The 14,191-nt window shown below is 40.2% G+C and overlaps 1 protein-coding gene and 1 long non-coding RNA gene across 4 annotated transcripts in view; one reads left to right on the top strand and one right to left on the bottom strand.

Moving 5' to 3' along the window:
- The window catches only part of glra4a (glycine receptor, alpha 4a), a 54,144-nt gene extending 40,835 nt beyond the window's left edge, over positions 1–13,309 (bottom strand). For all 3 annotated transcript variants that reach the window (XM_037779754.1, XM_037779751.1, XM_037779752.1), the window contains exon 1: positions 13,083–13,309. In XM_037779754.1, coding sequence (XP_037635682.1) covers positions 13,083–13,150 — 68 coding nt within the window. In that variant the 5' untranslated portion in view covers positions 13,151–13,309. The remainder of the gene's footprint in view (positions 1–13,082) is intronic.
- The window catches only part of LOC119494136, a 73,393-nt gene extending 59,501 nt beyond the window's left edge, over positions 1–13,892 (top strand). Inside the window, exon 4 of the long non-coding RNA XR_005208132.1 lies at positions 13,303–13,892. This is a non-coding gene — a long non-coding RNA (uncharacterized LOC119494136). The remainder of the gene's footprint in view (positions 1–13,302) is intronic.
- The last annotated feature ends 299 nt before the right edge of the window (positions 13,893–14,191 follow it).

Raw genomic sequence — 14,191 nt, 5'->3', positions numbered from 1 at the left:
TCCACTTCATTACAAGAGGTGCAGAACAAGGGGGTGTATGCTTTCGCCTCAGACCAGAACCATCATAACTAACATACACAGCGCTTGTAATAGAAAAGCATAGAAGCAGGAACTCAAAATCTTTTTTTTTCAATTACGTTATATTGCTCGTCTCAAATAACCCACAAACTTCCCGTCAGCAGTATGTGCTGCAAATGAATAAGCTCACAAATTGGTTTAACAGTACTGTGTTCAATGAGATGCATATTAAATGCTCTTTGTCCAAAATGAGGCTTACTCACAGAATCTCGTTCTCACATCTAGGAATCAACAGACGGATGTTTTTCTGCTTCAATGGTAGATAGTAAAATCAGCTGATTAGACTGTTATCAGGTCATTAAATGGTGCATTATCAGTGGTTATAAGCCTCATAGATGTGGGTCAGTAAGGGCCTGCTACACCCAATAGCAGGTTTTGTCATCTTTTCAAATGGTCGATCAGCGAAAGAAGGAATAAAAGAAGACGATGGTGACCTCTAGCGACCGTAGGACCGACAGGAGCAAAAGCAGACGTGAGACGCTCTAGTGTAGACAGACAGGAGTTTGCATCCTGTGTGAAACCAACAACGTGTTGTCTTCGTGTTCGCAAGCATTAAGTTTCACTATCACTTTTGAACTAAATGGTTTTCTTGCCTAAACCTAAATGAAGCTGTTTTGTTTGTTCAAAACATTAAGTTTCATTCAGTTTTACATGTTAGAACGTGTTGCTTTTAAGTTTTGCTTTCACTTTTACAACATAGACGTAGCAGGCCCCTGCACATCTATGGTGCTTACAAGACCTATTGAAAGAGGCTGGGACACGGGCGGACACGGGTCTTGGGGTACGGGGTTTAGCACATGCGCAGTGTAACTGAATCTGCAGTCATGCGTTGCAATTGGCTCAATTACGGCAATTGCAAACCAGATTTTACTGCGCATGTGTTGTACCTCAAAGATATGACGCATTGATGACAGGTGACATCTCTTCTTTCCACCCTCCTTGGGTGCTTTTAGTGAGCGATAACGCACATTTAATGGCCTGATAATAGTCGAATCAGGTGGTAAAATAAGACTGTGAGGAGCTAGAATGTCAAATATTTTACACCTAAATAAGGTTTATTCTACAGCAGTGCTATTGGTTGTAAACTGCAGGCAGCAATTATTATGATAAAACATTCTTGGCAGTGTTATAGTCAGAGTTGCATCCTTTCAAAATCATTCTCTCTATGAAGCTGCAACCCAAAAATATACTTGGGCTTTACAACAACTTTCAAAGCTCCAAACTGTTGTGTTCTCCTCTTAAGAAAAACTGGGTTCAGCTACTGTCAGGTTTTCTTACTCGAGCACACTATGATATCATTTATACAGCACTTCACCTGTCAAGGACGACCAGTCATCTCACTAATGTGGGGAGAAAAGTCTGCCAGGGATCCAGAGGTCAGAGCACCAGGGATTTGTGGAAGTACATGATCTGTGGTGTTTTATCCTTGAAGCAGCTTTGCAATGTGTATAAATTGAGTAACCTGCAGGCAAACAGCCCACTTATATCACAAAGTGTCAGATATTGGACATCAACAGTAAGTCTACCCATCAATACAGAGCTATTTCTATGGAGGCTGATTATTGGAGACCCTATTGGATCTCTAGCTGTTAGAGAGAGGCACATGTCAATAAGGTAAACATACCTATTCTGCTTCACAGACATAGCAACCCATGAACATAAATACATCTTTTTCTTCGCCGACGGTGATTTAGTTCTTCCTGTAGTGTGTGAGAATTGTGTGTCCTAACATCAGAAACTAATTCATTCAGTGTGTAGAGGAATTACACAGGCTCCTGCATTGTATCCCAACATGCACCACTCTTCATTTCATGCTCCTGGAGAGGACAGACCCCCGTACTGCCATATTGTTATCTTAGGAACACAGCTTTAATCCCCCTCAACAACCCTCTCGACCCCCTTTACCGCCCGACAAACTCTGCTCCGCTGGTCATGTGTGACCTCGGCTGGAGTGAAATGGTGGAAGAGGGACGATTTGTTTGTTGTTTTGGTTTTTATTTCCACTGCAGCTAGGTCTGTTTCCTTATATGAGTGACCTGGGTGTCACTATGTGCCGTCTCGTCTCTAAGAGGATCACAGTGTGTACATGAGTCACACAGAAAGCTTTTTTTTAATCGGTGAAATGCTACATTACAGTCATAGGAATGCTCTTCAGTGACTATAATAAGTGCATCATTGCAAAAAAAATGTTAATAGTATGAGCAAACATCTTTTTAATTAAAACTTTTCTGTGATATTGAATGTTGTTTTCCTCCAAACTCCCTTGGTACAAGGGAGTTTAGTAAAATTAGGCTGCTACCACATTTTTACATACTGCTGGTACTATAACATGTCACATTATATGCGCAATATGCAATATATGAATTTAAAGATTAGACTATAAGTCTTTTAGGTGATTTGTGGTCATTATTAAAAAGGATGTTCTCCCGTAAAATAGTTAATGTACAATTCACAGCTGAGATGATGTCGTTCTACCCTACATGTGCCTTCAAAGCAGTCCAAAAATGAAATATTCATTGCATGGGTCTAACATAAAAAAAATGGTCCATTTGTTTTAATTTGGGGAATTTTCACAAGCCAACATTTGCTCCATTTTAATCAGACTTTGTTGTTTCTCGACGGTTTCTTGTTACATCAGCCTGGAGGTTCCCATTCTGAATGAGCTAAACCTCGGGGAGGAGATCTATGCAGTCTGACCCATATGCTCTGACCCCATGACGCACGTTGAGTGACAGCCCCCTCATTTGCATAATGAGGCAGAAATGCATAAAGAAATGTGTAAAGAAAAGAATATAGAAATAAATATGTTTGGGGAAATAAATTAGGGGTGAAATGCAAAGGGGAAAATGCATAAATAAATAAAAACATTTAAAAGTAAATATAAAATAATAAATAAACAAATAGATTTAAAAAAAAAAAAGTAAATGAATAAATAAATAAATGCAAAAAGTAAATAAATAAATAAATAAATGCAAAAATAAATACAAAATAAAGGCAAAATTAAACAGAAGAGTTAATAAATAAGGGAATTAATACAAATATAAATAAATAAAGAAGCAAATTAAAACAGAAATATAAATTTGTGTCACATTTTATCAATTAATTAATGGCTACATTTATTTTTAATATTATTGTCAACATCCCAAAAGATGGAGGGTGTTAAAGAGTTAATTTAGGGCAATTTAGGACCAATTTAGATTTCTTAAAAAACAGCCAAAATGACCAAAATTAAAGCCAATGGGTTTGATTGAGGTGTAATTTTTACTTTGAGGTCATGATTAATACGTGCAGTCTGCTCTACTACTGTTAGCTTTAGCCTGCAGTATTTGGCTGATAAATTAAAGTCCTCTGTAATAACTGATTTATTGTGGCGCGGTCATTCTTAATGGTTCAGTTAATGGTTCAGTTTTGATTCAATTACAAAGCAGAGCTGCAGTTTGACTCCACTGCCCACTGTTTCTTTTTGTCCAACCATATATTATGAGGATTGTTTTTTGTAGGACAGACTTTTCCTCTCCCCGAAAGTGTAATCAGCACGGTCTGTATGGTCCAATATAATGACATGATGGAGGGTTTCATAATGGGCCCCCACTTCATGCTTCTAATTGCAGAGAACATAATGACCTACAGCGGTGAACCTCAGAGCCAAAGTGCTGCTCCAGTCAATAAGTGGCCATTTTAATCTGAAGAGAGAGGTCCACTTAATTGCATTACCTTACCACTGTCGCACATATTTTGTTATCTAGATATTGACTCACACAGTATATTGCGTTGGTTTGATCTGTGCACAGAGTGAGAGAAACATAAAGAAGCACATGTGTTTGTAGGCACACATCTGTGGTTTTATAACCCCAGTGAAGCCGAACAAACATCTGCCATTAATTTCTGACTATACCTGCTGTGTCTACAGTAAGTGCTGAAATGTCTTTTACATTTAGCTGCAAGCTTGTCAATTCCAAAGCCTATACATACAAGACTGATCCAACAGTATGTGTTGTGTCTGATTAATTAACAAAGTCATGTGAGGAGCAGATATTTAAACTGAAACATTTGAATGTTCAGAGTTGTGTCCAACTTTCCTTACAGCTGTTTTGGTCACCGCTGCCTCCTGAGGGAAACATCTGGCTCTAGAGCTGCTCCACTGTGATCAACAGCTAGTCACTATTTGTGTCTATCTGCTGTTTGCAGGGCAAGTAGTATACAGTGGGTTTATAAGAGCTTTTTCACTGAAAACAGCTGCCTGCACCTGAAAATGATGCTGGTGGGAATGAACAGTAAAATTACAGGCTATAAAACCAAAACAGGCTGTTCTCATACATACACAGCTGCACCTGCGAAAAGCAATGCATTGTAATTCATACACAAAATCAATTTGTATGTAATCCTTGTAATCGTGAAGCAGGAAGTATAAAGAGCGACACATGCCGCTTAGGGGCTAATACCACCGAACTTTCGGAGACCGCTGTTCGTACCCTGAGTGAAACCAGAAGTCTACGTTGAGTTCTTTGTCACGTAATTTACGTACTTAAATTACGCCACTTCTGGATTTATTTTAATCCCAATCCATGATCTTTTCATAAACCTAACTAAGGAGTTTTTGTCACATAACTTCTGTACTTCAGTTACACCACTTTCTGTGTTATTTTACCCAAACCATAATTTTCTTCTGAGTAGTTTTGTATGCCTAAACCTATGGAAGTTTATTTTGAAAAGACTGGAGCGGAAATGGACATGTGCGTCACGTGTTGCTGGATATTTGTAGGAAAATGAACAAAAAATTAGGAACAACTTTTCGTAAGCTATCATATGAACCGTTGTATGAGGATCTGTTGAACCAAAAAGATGCTAATAAAGCTCCACAGAGCTGAGGGGAACTGCAGAGCCAGGTGATAATTCTCTGTGATTTGTCTCTGAGTGGCCCCTTTCAAATTATACATTGTCATCTAATCCAGTATTAAAATGAAAATAGTTATTCAAGTATCTTTAATTTGATGGACTTTTGACATACAATAGAAATGTCTCTTTACTTACCCTGGTTCTGGGTTGTCTTGGATTAAATCTATTTGCAGTTTGCAGGCTAGAACATTTTGTGGCCATGAGATGATCAACTCAATGCTTTCTTTAACCTCTGGCATTACTTTTTCTCCTGCATGTGTGTGAAGCGAGTGAAGCACAAAAAGACATTTGAATTTTTAACCTCTGTGAATAAATGCTTGAAATGTGTTTTTTTGTGGTTCTCTGCATGACCAATGGACAATATTGCATGTTAATGCTCTTCCAGCTTGGCGTTAGCTGGCTACATATCTGTGGGGATTAAAAGTTTACCCTGAGCTGATGCCCATCAGTTACACTTCATGATGCATTTATTATTCAGTGGCTCGGAGTATTGATTTCAGCTGGCAGCCGAGGCATGTCACAAACACATGGTTTAGTGTGGGCAAGGAATAGACTGGGAGCATTTCTCTGCCTTGATGAAAAAAAAAAACATTTTTGTAAGATGTCTATAGCTTTTAAACTCATGTGTGACCCTTAATAAGGGAAAAGATGGTTGGCATATTTCAGGGCAAAACTACAGTTTTTATCCTCCAGCATCAGGATCTCAGTGAAAATAACTATGTTTTAAGATGTGGCAAAGGAGGGTTGTTATGCACATTTCATATAATAGAAACAGGGAAAGGTCATATGTGGTTTGATTGAAACGGGCAGCAAACCATCAGTCACATCTCTCAGCCCGAGGTGTCAGCCGAACACCGAAAGCGCCGGCCGACTGCTGAGACCATCAGCAGGCTGTCACCTCCACCATATATCCAAACACAAATCTAATGGCCACTGAAGCAATGGGCAGATCTGTGTCGGACGCTGCTTTCTTGTCAGGGTTTTAAGATTAGACTGCGTGCTCACCAACTCCTTTTTTTATTAAAAGTTGCTCATGACAAATATTTATAATCAGGAGGGAGGATGGTTAGTTTTGCTTAATGTGTTTCATTGACTTTTACTGTGAAAATTAAACCAATTGTAGAAAAAACAAATCAAAACATTCCTCTGAGAACCAGCTGAATAAATAATTACTTCTTTTTTTGACAAGCTACAATTAAATCTTCTACATATCCTCAACGGGATTTAAAACCTCACCAGCACAAAAATTAAACTTTATCTTTTGATGAATCTTCTTTGTATCCCTAGTCTTCATATTTCATTACTAAGTATACCACTATTGGTGGCGCTCGAAGTGGAGAGCAAACCGTCTGTTCGACTCTTGTCTCCAGCTTGGCGCTCATTTTTTAGTCATTAACTCACGTAAACATCCCATCTGTCGTGCTTTCACGCTTCCTTTTCGTCAGCACTCCTCGCTGCTCGACTCTGTGTATCAGCCAAGTACGCGGGGATTTGTTTTTTTTGGAGAGAATATAAGAGAGCCCTAAAAGTGTTTGTGACAGTCTAACTCAAGGTGACATCTCAGTAACATTCACTTGATACTGTTTTCACACTGCTGTGTACAAAGAAATGACAAATTAAAACCCGGCATGTGAATTCAAAGCATGTCTGCTTTTTCTTTTGCATGTTTTTTTTTTTACATGACCAATTTTATTTAGTTATCTGCTGCTAAATGTGACACTAATCGCTTCAAGTGCAACAATTTCAATGCAGAAGTTTTCTCCATTTCTCAAATTCACAGGCAGAAATAGCCTTTTCTCACCAGAGCTTTCATATGCAATTTTTTTTTGTAAGGGACAAGCCACATTTTAAACTCCTTGTTGGTTGAGAAACATTTAAAATGAAGGCACCCAAACTGCTTTCCTCATCCCTCTACTGTTTACTAGCCTCCAGATATTACTTTGCTGTTTCAGATACTTCCATACCAGCTGGGACTACCATCAGAATTTAATTAAAGCAATCACAGAAAGATTGTGTCCTCGCCCAACAACTGAGCTTTTGAAGTTTGGACTGGCTAAATTATGTTTACTTCTTTCCACAGTGTTTCTTTTGAATACTGTTTTTTTTTTTTGCTGTATAACAGGTGTTTCTTAGAACGGGCTTCAAAAGGAAACATTTGATACAAGTAATTTGAATGGGGAGTTTATAAGCGCATATTGACTTGGTCAAAGTTTTTTTTTTTATTTATTACCTCTTAATCTTTATCCTTTGGAAGCCCTTATTCACTTTATGTTTTAACTTAAGTTTGTGATGCACAATATTGAGTGCAACAGCTGCTTTAAGATGCAACGTCAGCCACATGCTCCAAAGACATGGAAGGCAGCATTGCACCTCTACTACTGAAAACACACAATCTAAATTTACAGTCATCAGTTATATATAAAAACGCCAACCAACAGCAGGGCAAGAATGTGTAAAATTCAATCAAACTGCTGAAAGAAACTAACAATGCTATCTTATAATCATCACGTATGGTTATCGTTAGCCATCTTTGTGTTTACTGTGACACTAAACGGGGGGCTGTACAAGTTATTGGCTTGGGTCCGGGGTGACGGAGACAAAGAAACGACTTGTGTTTTTGTTTCGGCCTCCACGCCAACGGGGGGACTGCTTCGCCGGGAGGGGAGTGTGAGGTGGCTCCAGGGGACAAGCTTCAGTTAGCGGGCTGTGGCGGCTTGGATTTGGCCGGCGAAAACCCCCAGTGCCGGGAGTCAAAGCGTGCTGGTGGAGCGCTGGGTCTAACCTGTGTAACAGCAGCAACAGAATGTGCGCTGATCAGGCGGGGAGTCGGGGCAGCAGTCCTCCCGGGATCAGAGAGAGGTTTGCTTTGGGTGAATTCGAACTAACAGCTGACTGAAGCTTCGTCCATCTTCGGGAGCCACCGCACGCTGTACTCGTGGTGAAGCAGCCTCCCAGCAGCGGAGAGGAAGAGTCGAGGGTGCAATTTAATCCAATAAACAAACTAAAAAACACACACGGACCATGGATGCAATATTGACAAGCCCTCGGGGCAGCTCTACATCTTCATTCTCTGGACTGGACGCTACAGTGACTCACTATCGCCTCTCGAGGAACAAGTGGTATTACAAGTAAGGACAGGCCGGGGTTACTGTAGCTGGTTAGCATGCTCATTTCGTAAATATCTCTGCAACACAATACATAGACATCTTTGACATTATGTCACTGTATCGTCTTCACATTCCGTTGTTTATGTTATTTAATTTGATTTATTTCTAAGATCCTGGCCAGATCTTACACATTGCACCTTTTAAGTCCTTGATCGACAACTTTTAGGCCCCACAACTGTCTGCAAAACATCCCTCTTTTGTGGAACAGTTTATACTCTGACTTTATAGTTTATTCTAAAAAAGTGGATGATGCAACACAGCTAGTAAGTTGCAATAGCTTCCTCCATTTTTGGATACTTTGGTTCAACGTTTCCCTCAAAGGACAGAACTATGAAGTTGAAAAGTTTGCTGTTTTAAACGCTAATGGGACCGGGCCTTAAGAAAAGTAACTCTATTGAACTGGTTATTACAAGAGCTCCAAATTATTCTTAATAGGCCTACTATGCAAGTATCAAGTACAGCCACGGTATGCACTTCATATTATCAGTATTTGAGGAAACATTTTCTGCCACTAAATCTGCAACCGTTCAGCAGTGCTTCAAATGAGAAGTCGGTGTTCAGGGAAAAAGTTTAACTGTGTTCAAGGCGAGTTATCCTGAGGGACGTCATTTGGTACAAAATGTTATCATCCATTCCTTTTCACACTGACCAGAGCCAGTCTTAAAATGTCTTCCTCTCCTGCACTTCACACCCTCTGACTTGCAATTTTTAAACTGTGCAGTAGCTGTAAAAAAAGAAGCTCAAACTGGGAGCAAAGTTAATGTCATGTTATAAGATGCTGCTGATATAATTAGTAACACTCATCATTTTAATTTTTACAAACTTTATAGAAAAGAATGCATTAAAAGTAGTTTTGCTTCCCGCTATAAGAGGACGCAGTTCACCACAGTTTACAGTAAACAGGGATTTGAAACAGAAATAATGAGCTCTCAGCCTGAAACACAGATTTTGGGACTTTGGTGCAAAAACTGGAGAGTCTGGAAGTCTTTGTTCTTTGATTCTGAAATTTGACGTTTAAAGATGATTGTTTATATAGCTGAACATTTCTTCTGTTATTAAACAAAATTGCAGTAACAGTAGAACTATATCAGTGGCATATACATCATCTTAATTGGGCATCCATGGGGATACAAGAAACTAAATGGACTCCGAAACGCAAATCTCAAATAGTTTTTTAACAAACTTTTTGGTTGGATTTTTTTCCTGTAAGCTCATTAAAGTAATTCCACATATTTAAGACCAAATATGAGACACAACATCATGCAATTAAGTGAGGATTCTCTCAGTGAAGAAGAAAATAACTTTCCTTGTTATATCCCAAACTGAATTAGAGCATTTTTACTTTCCAAAGAAGTCAGTCATATAATTTGTTTATTTTGATAATTCTGCTACTGACCCACTTTCTGACGATGTGATGACTTTAAGTAAAGCCATTATCTACTTGAATTAATTAGTTACAGTTAAGAGGGAAACACAGTAGGCCTCCACCAAATATACTTCTCTCTTTCACTCACAAACACACACAAGTCAAGTGGACACCACACAACCAGGCTATGAGGACCCAACTGCATCGAACGATAAGACTTCTTCTATAATATTTCCAGTTCTGAGTCTGACTCATGATCTCTCACTGACCGGAGGCAAGGACAGCAGGGATCCTCGGTGCGTTTCTCTGCCCTTCACTTCAATGCAGTTCACTATATGCTTCACTCTCAATTTGCTAATGAGCAGACACACATCAGATGACAAGAGGGCGTGGATATACATATACATATACATTTGCACAATTCGTGCGTCTGCTGTTGTGATCTGTACACACTGGTGAAGTCAGCAAGTGTGTGTGATCATTTTGAGCTAAGCGAAACATCTCAGAGTGAACAAAAGTCTCTCAATGTGTAGTTCTTAGGGTGTCGTGTTACCAGAAACAAATCCAAACTGCTGTTTAAGAGCCCACTGTGAACGAAGGCAAGTAGCGTGACTTGACACTCCACACCAGATGGAGGAGCCTGCAAATCAGAGTTAACTATACGATACATCAAGAGTCTTTATAGTCCCCCAACTGAGCGCTCACAGCTTCAACTGCTGGTGCTTAAAGGTCCAGTGTGTAGGATGTTGGGGGATCTATTAGCAGAAATGGAATATAATGTTCATTATTATGTTTTTATTAGTGTAAAATCACCTGAAACTAAGAATGGTTGTGTTTTCGTTAGCTTAGAATGAGTCCTTCATATCTACATGGGGAGCGGGTCCTCTTCACGGAGTCCACCATGTTTCTACAGTAGCCCAGAACGGACAAACCAAACACTGGTTTCCAAAGAGAAACGTTCATGTTTTTACGTTACCTGAAGGCCACTGAAATCTCTGACACGCTTGTGAAACTGCAGTAACGTGAGCCGCAGAGCACAAAACCATGGTACCGCCAGCCGCCGTCTGACTTCCGTTGCTTTTAAAGTAGTGTTAATATGGTTAGACGGCCTCTAAGCCGCTCTCGGTGGCTCACGTTATCTCAGCCTTGGAAAGGGAGGAGTGAGCGGAGGGGATACGCAATCTATCACCACACCACTAGATGCCGCCAAATCCTACACACTGTCCCTTTAAATCAAAAACTGCCATGAACTGAGCGAAAGCTGGCATTGAATGTTTGGTTAGATTCCTTATCTTGTTTTCATATTATTTGATCAGGTATTTCTCAATGTAACTCATTTTGTTGGACGATATAATGTCCCAGAAATAATTGCGATATTATTGTCATTCTAAGACCATTTTATGTCACTGATATAATGATAATATAGTAGCATCATAATGAAAGTACAGACGTACTGCAGGCAATGGTGAAAGGGGTAAAAGCGAACAAAAAAGAACATTTCAGCTAGTTTGACAAACAAGCCTACATGCGCGCTCTGCAACAATGAAGGCCAATACAACACATCACTTTGTCGGTAAAGCAACCATTTTGCCTAAATGCTGTGATTTCAATATATTTAGTATCATATTTGTCCCCTTGATAAGCCCCGTAACAAAACGGTGAGAGAAAACCCACATTTAACTAAACTGGGTGGCAGATTAGGTTCAGGAAACCAGATTGAGGGTTTCCTCTCAAGCTGACCTGCAACAATACATGACCCAACAGTCTCTCTTTCTCTCACACACAGGAGAGAGATCGGTGTGATCTCCTAACCCTCAGCCACCACCCACTCAGACTACGATATGAACTTTATTTATCACACCCTTTTACTCCTGTTTCTCATTTCCTCTTGTCGACTACCATGCAGTCCCTAACCTATCATACCAATCCAGCTTGTGCTCTACTTTACATGACAATCTTTTCTTCAAATCTCTTACAACACTTCCTGTCTCTCACACCCACCACCCCTCTCTCTCTGCTCCATCTCTTTCCTATCTGAACCATTTCTCTCCATCTCCCGGCCACGTCCTCCACTTTACTAATCTCCACGCCGCCTCCAGCTAAATGAATCACCCTCTCAATTTCTTGTTCGCATTTCTCTCCATCCCAGTTTGCTCTATTCCCATTTTCACTCTCCATCTCTCCCCTCCCTCCCACCACCACCACCTCTCCACAGCTTCATCAGATTCTGCATGTCTGTTACACCTGCCCTCCTCTTCCTCCTCGATCCCTCCCCTTTCCTCTCTGGTTCCCTCCCTACATGGAGAGCAGAGCAGAGCAGGGCTGGTGTGAGAGCATATAATTTGTGAGAGGAGGTGCTGTCAGTTGACTTGCTCTCCAGGCTAAGAGCTGCTCTCCTTCGCCCCTGGGTTCAACGGAGTCACGGCTCTGTTCCGCTCTAGGATTATGCAGATCTTAATTCCCTTTCGCTCACACCTGAGGTTGGCAGGGCATGAAATAAGGAAAAGTGTTCAATGCAAATAAAAGTTTTTTGCCACCAGGAAGGATAGAAGGGGGGAGGAAGGAAGGAAGGGTAGAAGGAGGTAAGGAAGAGAGAAAAGCTTGGTGGCTGGTAGATGATCTGAGTGAGAAAATGAGGAAGGAACATGAGGTGTGTTTAGTACAAACTGAGAGAATAAAGAAGGGAAAGACAGACAGAGAGATGGAGGTGTTTTTGTTCTGTTTGTCCCCAGACACACTGAACACACACTGACTGGAGCTTGCCCCCTTTTTCTTACAATAATTATCGATTGTGCCAAACACTTTTCTTGCTGTTTCTGAAAACATCAGATGTGCAAATTCTATCCATGCATGCATGACATCATTCATGCTCCAGTAAGCAAGCAAGGAATGGGATGTTTCCCACATGTTGTTGGTGAATTGTTTATCACCTAATGAATATTATATCATATATTGGGAGTCTGAACGATACCCTTTAAAAAAAAAAGCCACTAATCAGTCCTGCAATACAAGCTGGAAATCCACAGGTAGTTTGCAACCAGGAGAGGTTTTCTCTGCGCGTCAAGACAACAAGGTTTCATATCTGATGCTGTATTTTCATGGTGAATTGTTTGCATGAATACTTATTACTGAATGTGCATGCACTTATAGATTTAAAACTGCAACCATGAGATCAAAATGTGATTGTTTTGAAATCTCAGTTTTCTTTGTGCGTAAAATGCTGGATTATTTTTTTTTTGAGGTAAATAATGCGCCCATGTATTCTCATGCATGAAAGAGAATTTATTTATATTTTATTTAATGCCAAAAAACAGCTGATAAATGGAGAGTTAGTTGAAGGTAAACACGTTCTTTTCGCCTCAACAATATAAACAAACAAACAAGGTATGATTATCTGGAGAGCTGCATAGAAATCAAGTAAAAAAAAGTCTGTGAAATGCCAAAATGATGTGAGGACCACCAAGGAGCGTCGACTGTGATGGTCGAAAAGTTGATGTCAAGCAGAAAATAGGAGCGAAAATAACTCACACACACACATAGAGAGAGAGAGGATAATACATGTCAGTGCGCCTCACCTGATAAAGCCTCCTTGGAAAAAGCAGAAAGACAAGACATACAGAATCCGAATGACCTGTGGGAGCATCCTCTGCTTTAAAATCTCCCCTCAGTCCTCAGTGAATAACTTGCAGAAAATTAATTTCGAGAAAAAATCAGCAAATCCACTGAGCAGCTTGAGAGACTGGGCTGAAGGAGGAAGGCATCATCATCATCGTCTCTCTTCTCTCTCTCTCTCAGTGATCCAAGCAGCAGCAGCTTCTGTCTTCTGGGGAAACTTCTCCCCCTCCCACCAAGTCCAGAGTCCAGAGGGCTGCACACATCCAACATCCAACACAGCAGCAGGAGGCTCAGTCAGTCAGTCAGTCAGTGTGTCGGTGCTCCTGATGAAGGAGGGGAGTGTCTGTGTTTTTTTGTGACAGTGTGGTTTCACATGCTATTTTCCCTCCTCGCTCCAAAAAAAAAAAAAAAAAAAAAGGGGGATGAAGATTTAAAGGAACGGTAGCTTTTGTTTTGATGGCTGCCTCGTGCGTAATTAGGCTTAATTGGGATGGAGGGAGTGATGATGATGATGGTGATGATGATGAGCTAAATTGCAGTGTTGAATACATTGTGGTGATGACCAATCTGGAGTGAAACATTTCTAGAAAGGAGGAGATGGAGGAGGAGGAGGAGGTCTTCAGCAAAATAAAGTGTGTGTGTGTGTGTGTGTGGGGGAGTGCAGTGAGTTTTTGTAATGGGCTGAAAATGTTTTGAGATTTTTGTTGATTGTGTCAGTAAATTATCAATGAAAGACTTTATTTCCGACATAAAATAAATAAAAACAGACACAAAACAAAAACAAAGATTTATTATTTTGTGTGTCAAAATAGTTTGCGATAGACTTTAAAGCTGCAGTTATCAATATTTCAAATATAACTTGGATCAAATGAGTTACGTGAGAGCAGTCGCTTGTAGTGTCGAACACAATATAGGCAACCTCCGGGTCTGAGAAGTGCCTTAAACTTGCATTCTTTCTAACAGCCAGCAGGGGGCGACTCCTCTGGTTGCAAAAAGAAGTCTGATTGTATAGAAGTCTATGAGAAAATGAGCCTATTTCTCACTTGATTTATTACCTCAGTAAACATTG

This window comes from Sebastes umbrosus, chromosome 9 (genome assembly GCF_015220745.1).
Source record: "Sebastes umbrosus isolate fSebUmb1 chromosome 9, fSebUmb1.pri, whole genome shotgun sequence".
NCBI lineage: Eukaryota > Metazoa > Chordata > Actinopteri > Perciformes > Sebastidae > Sebastes > Sebastes umbrosus.
Note: the sequence above shows the minus strand (reverse complement) of the source record. Positions and strands in the feature narration are given on the sequence as shown.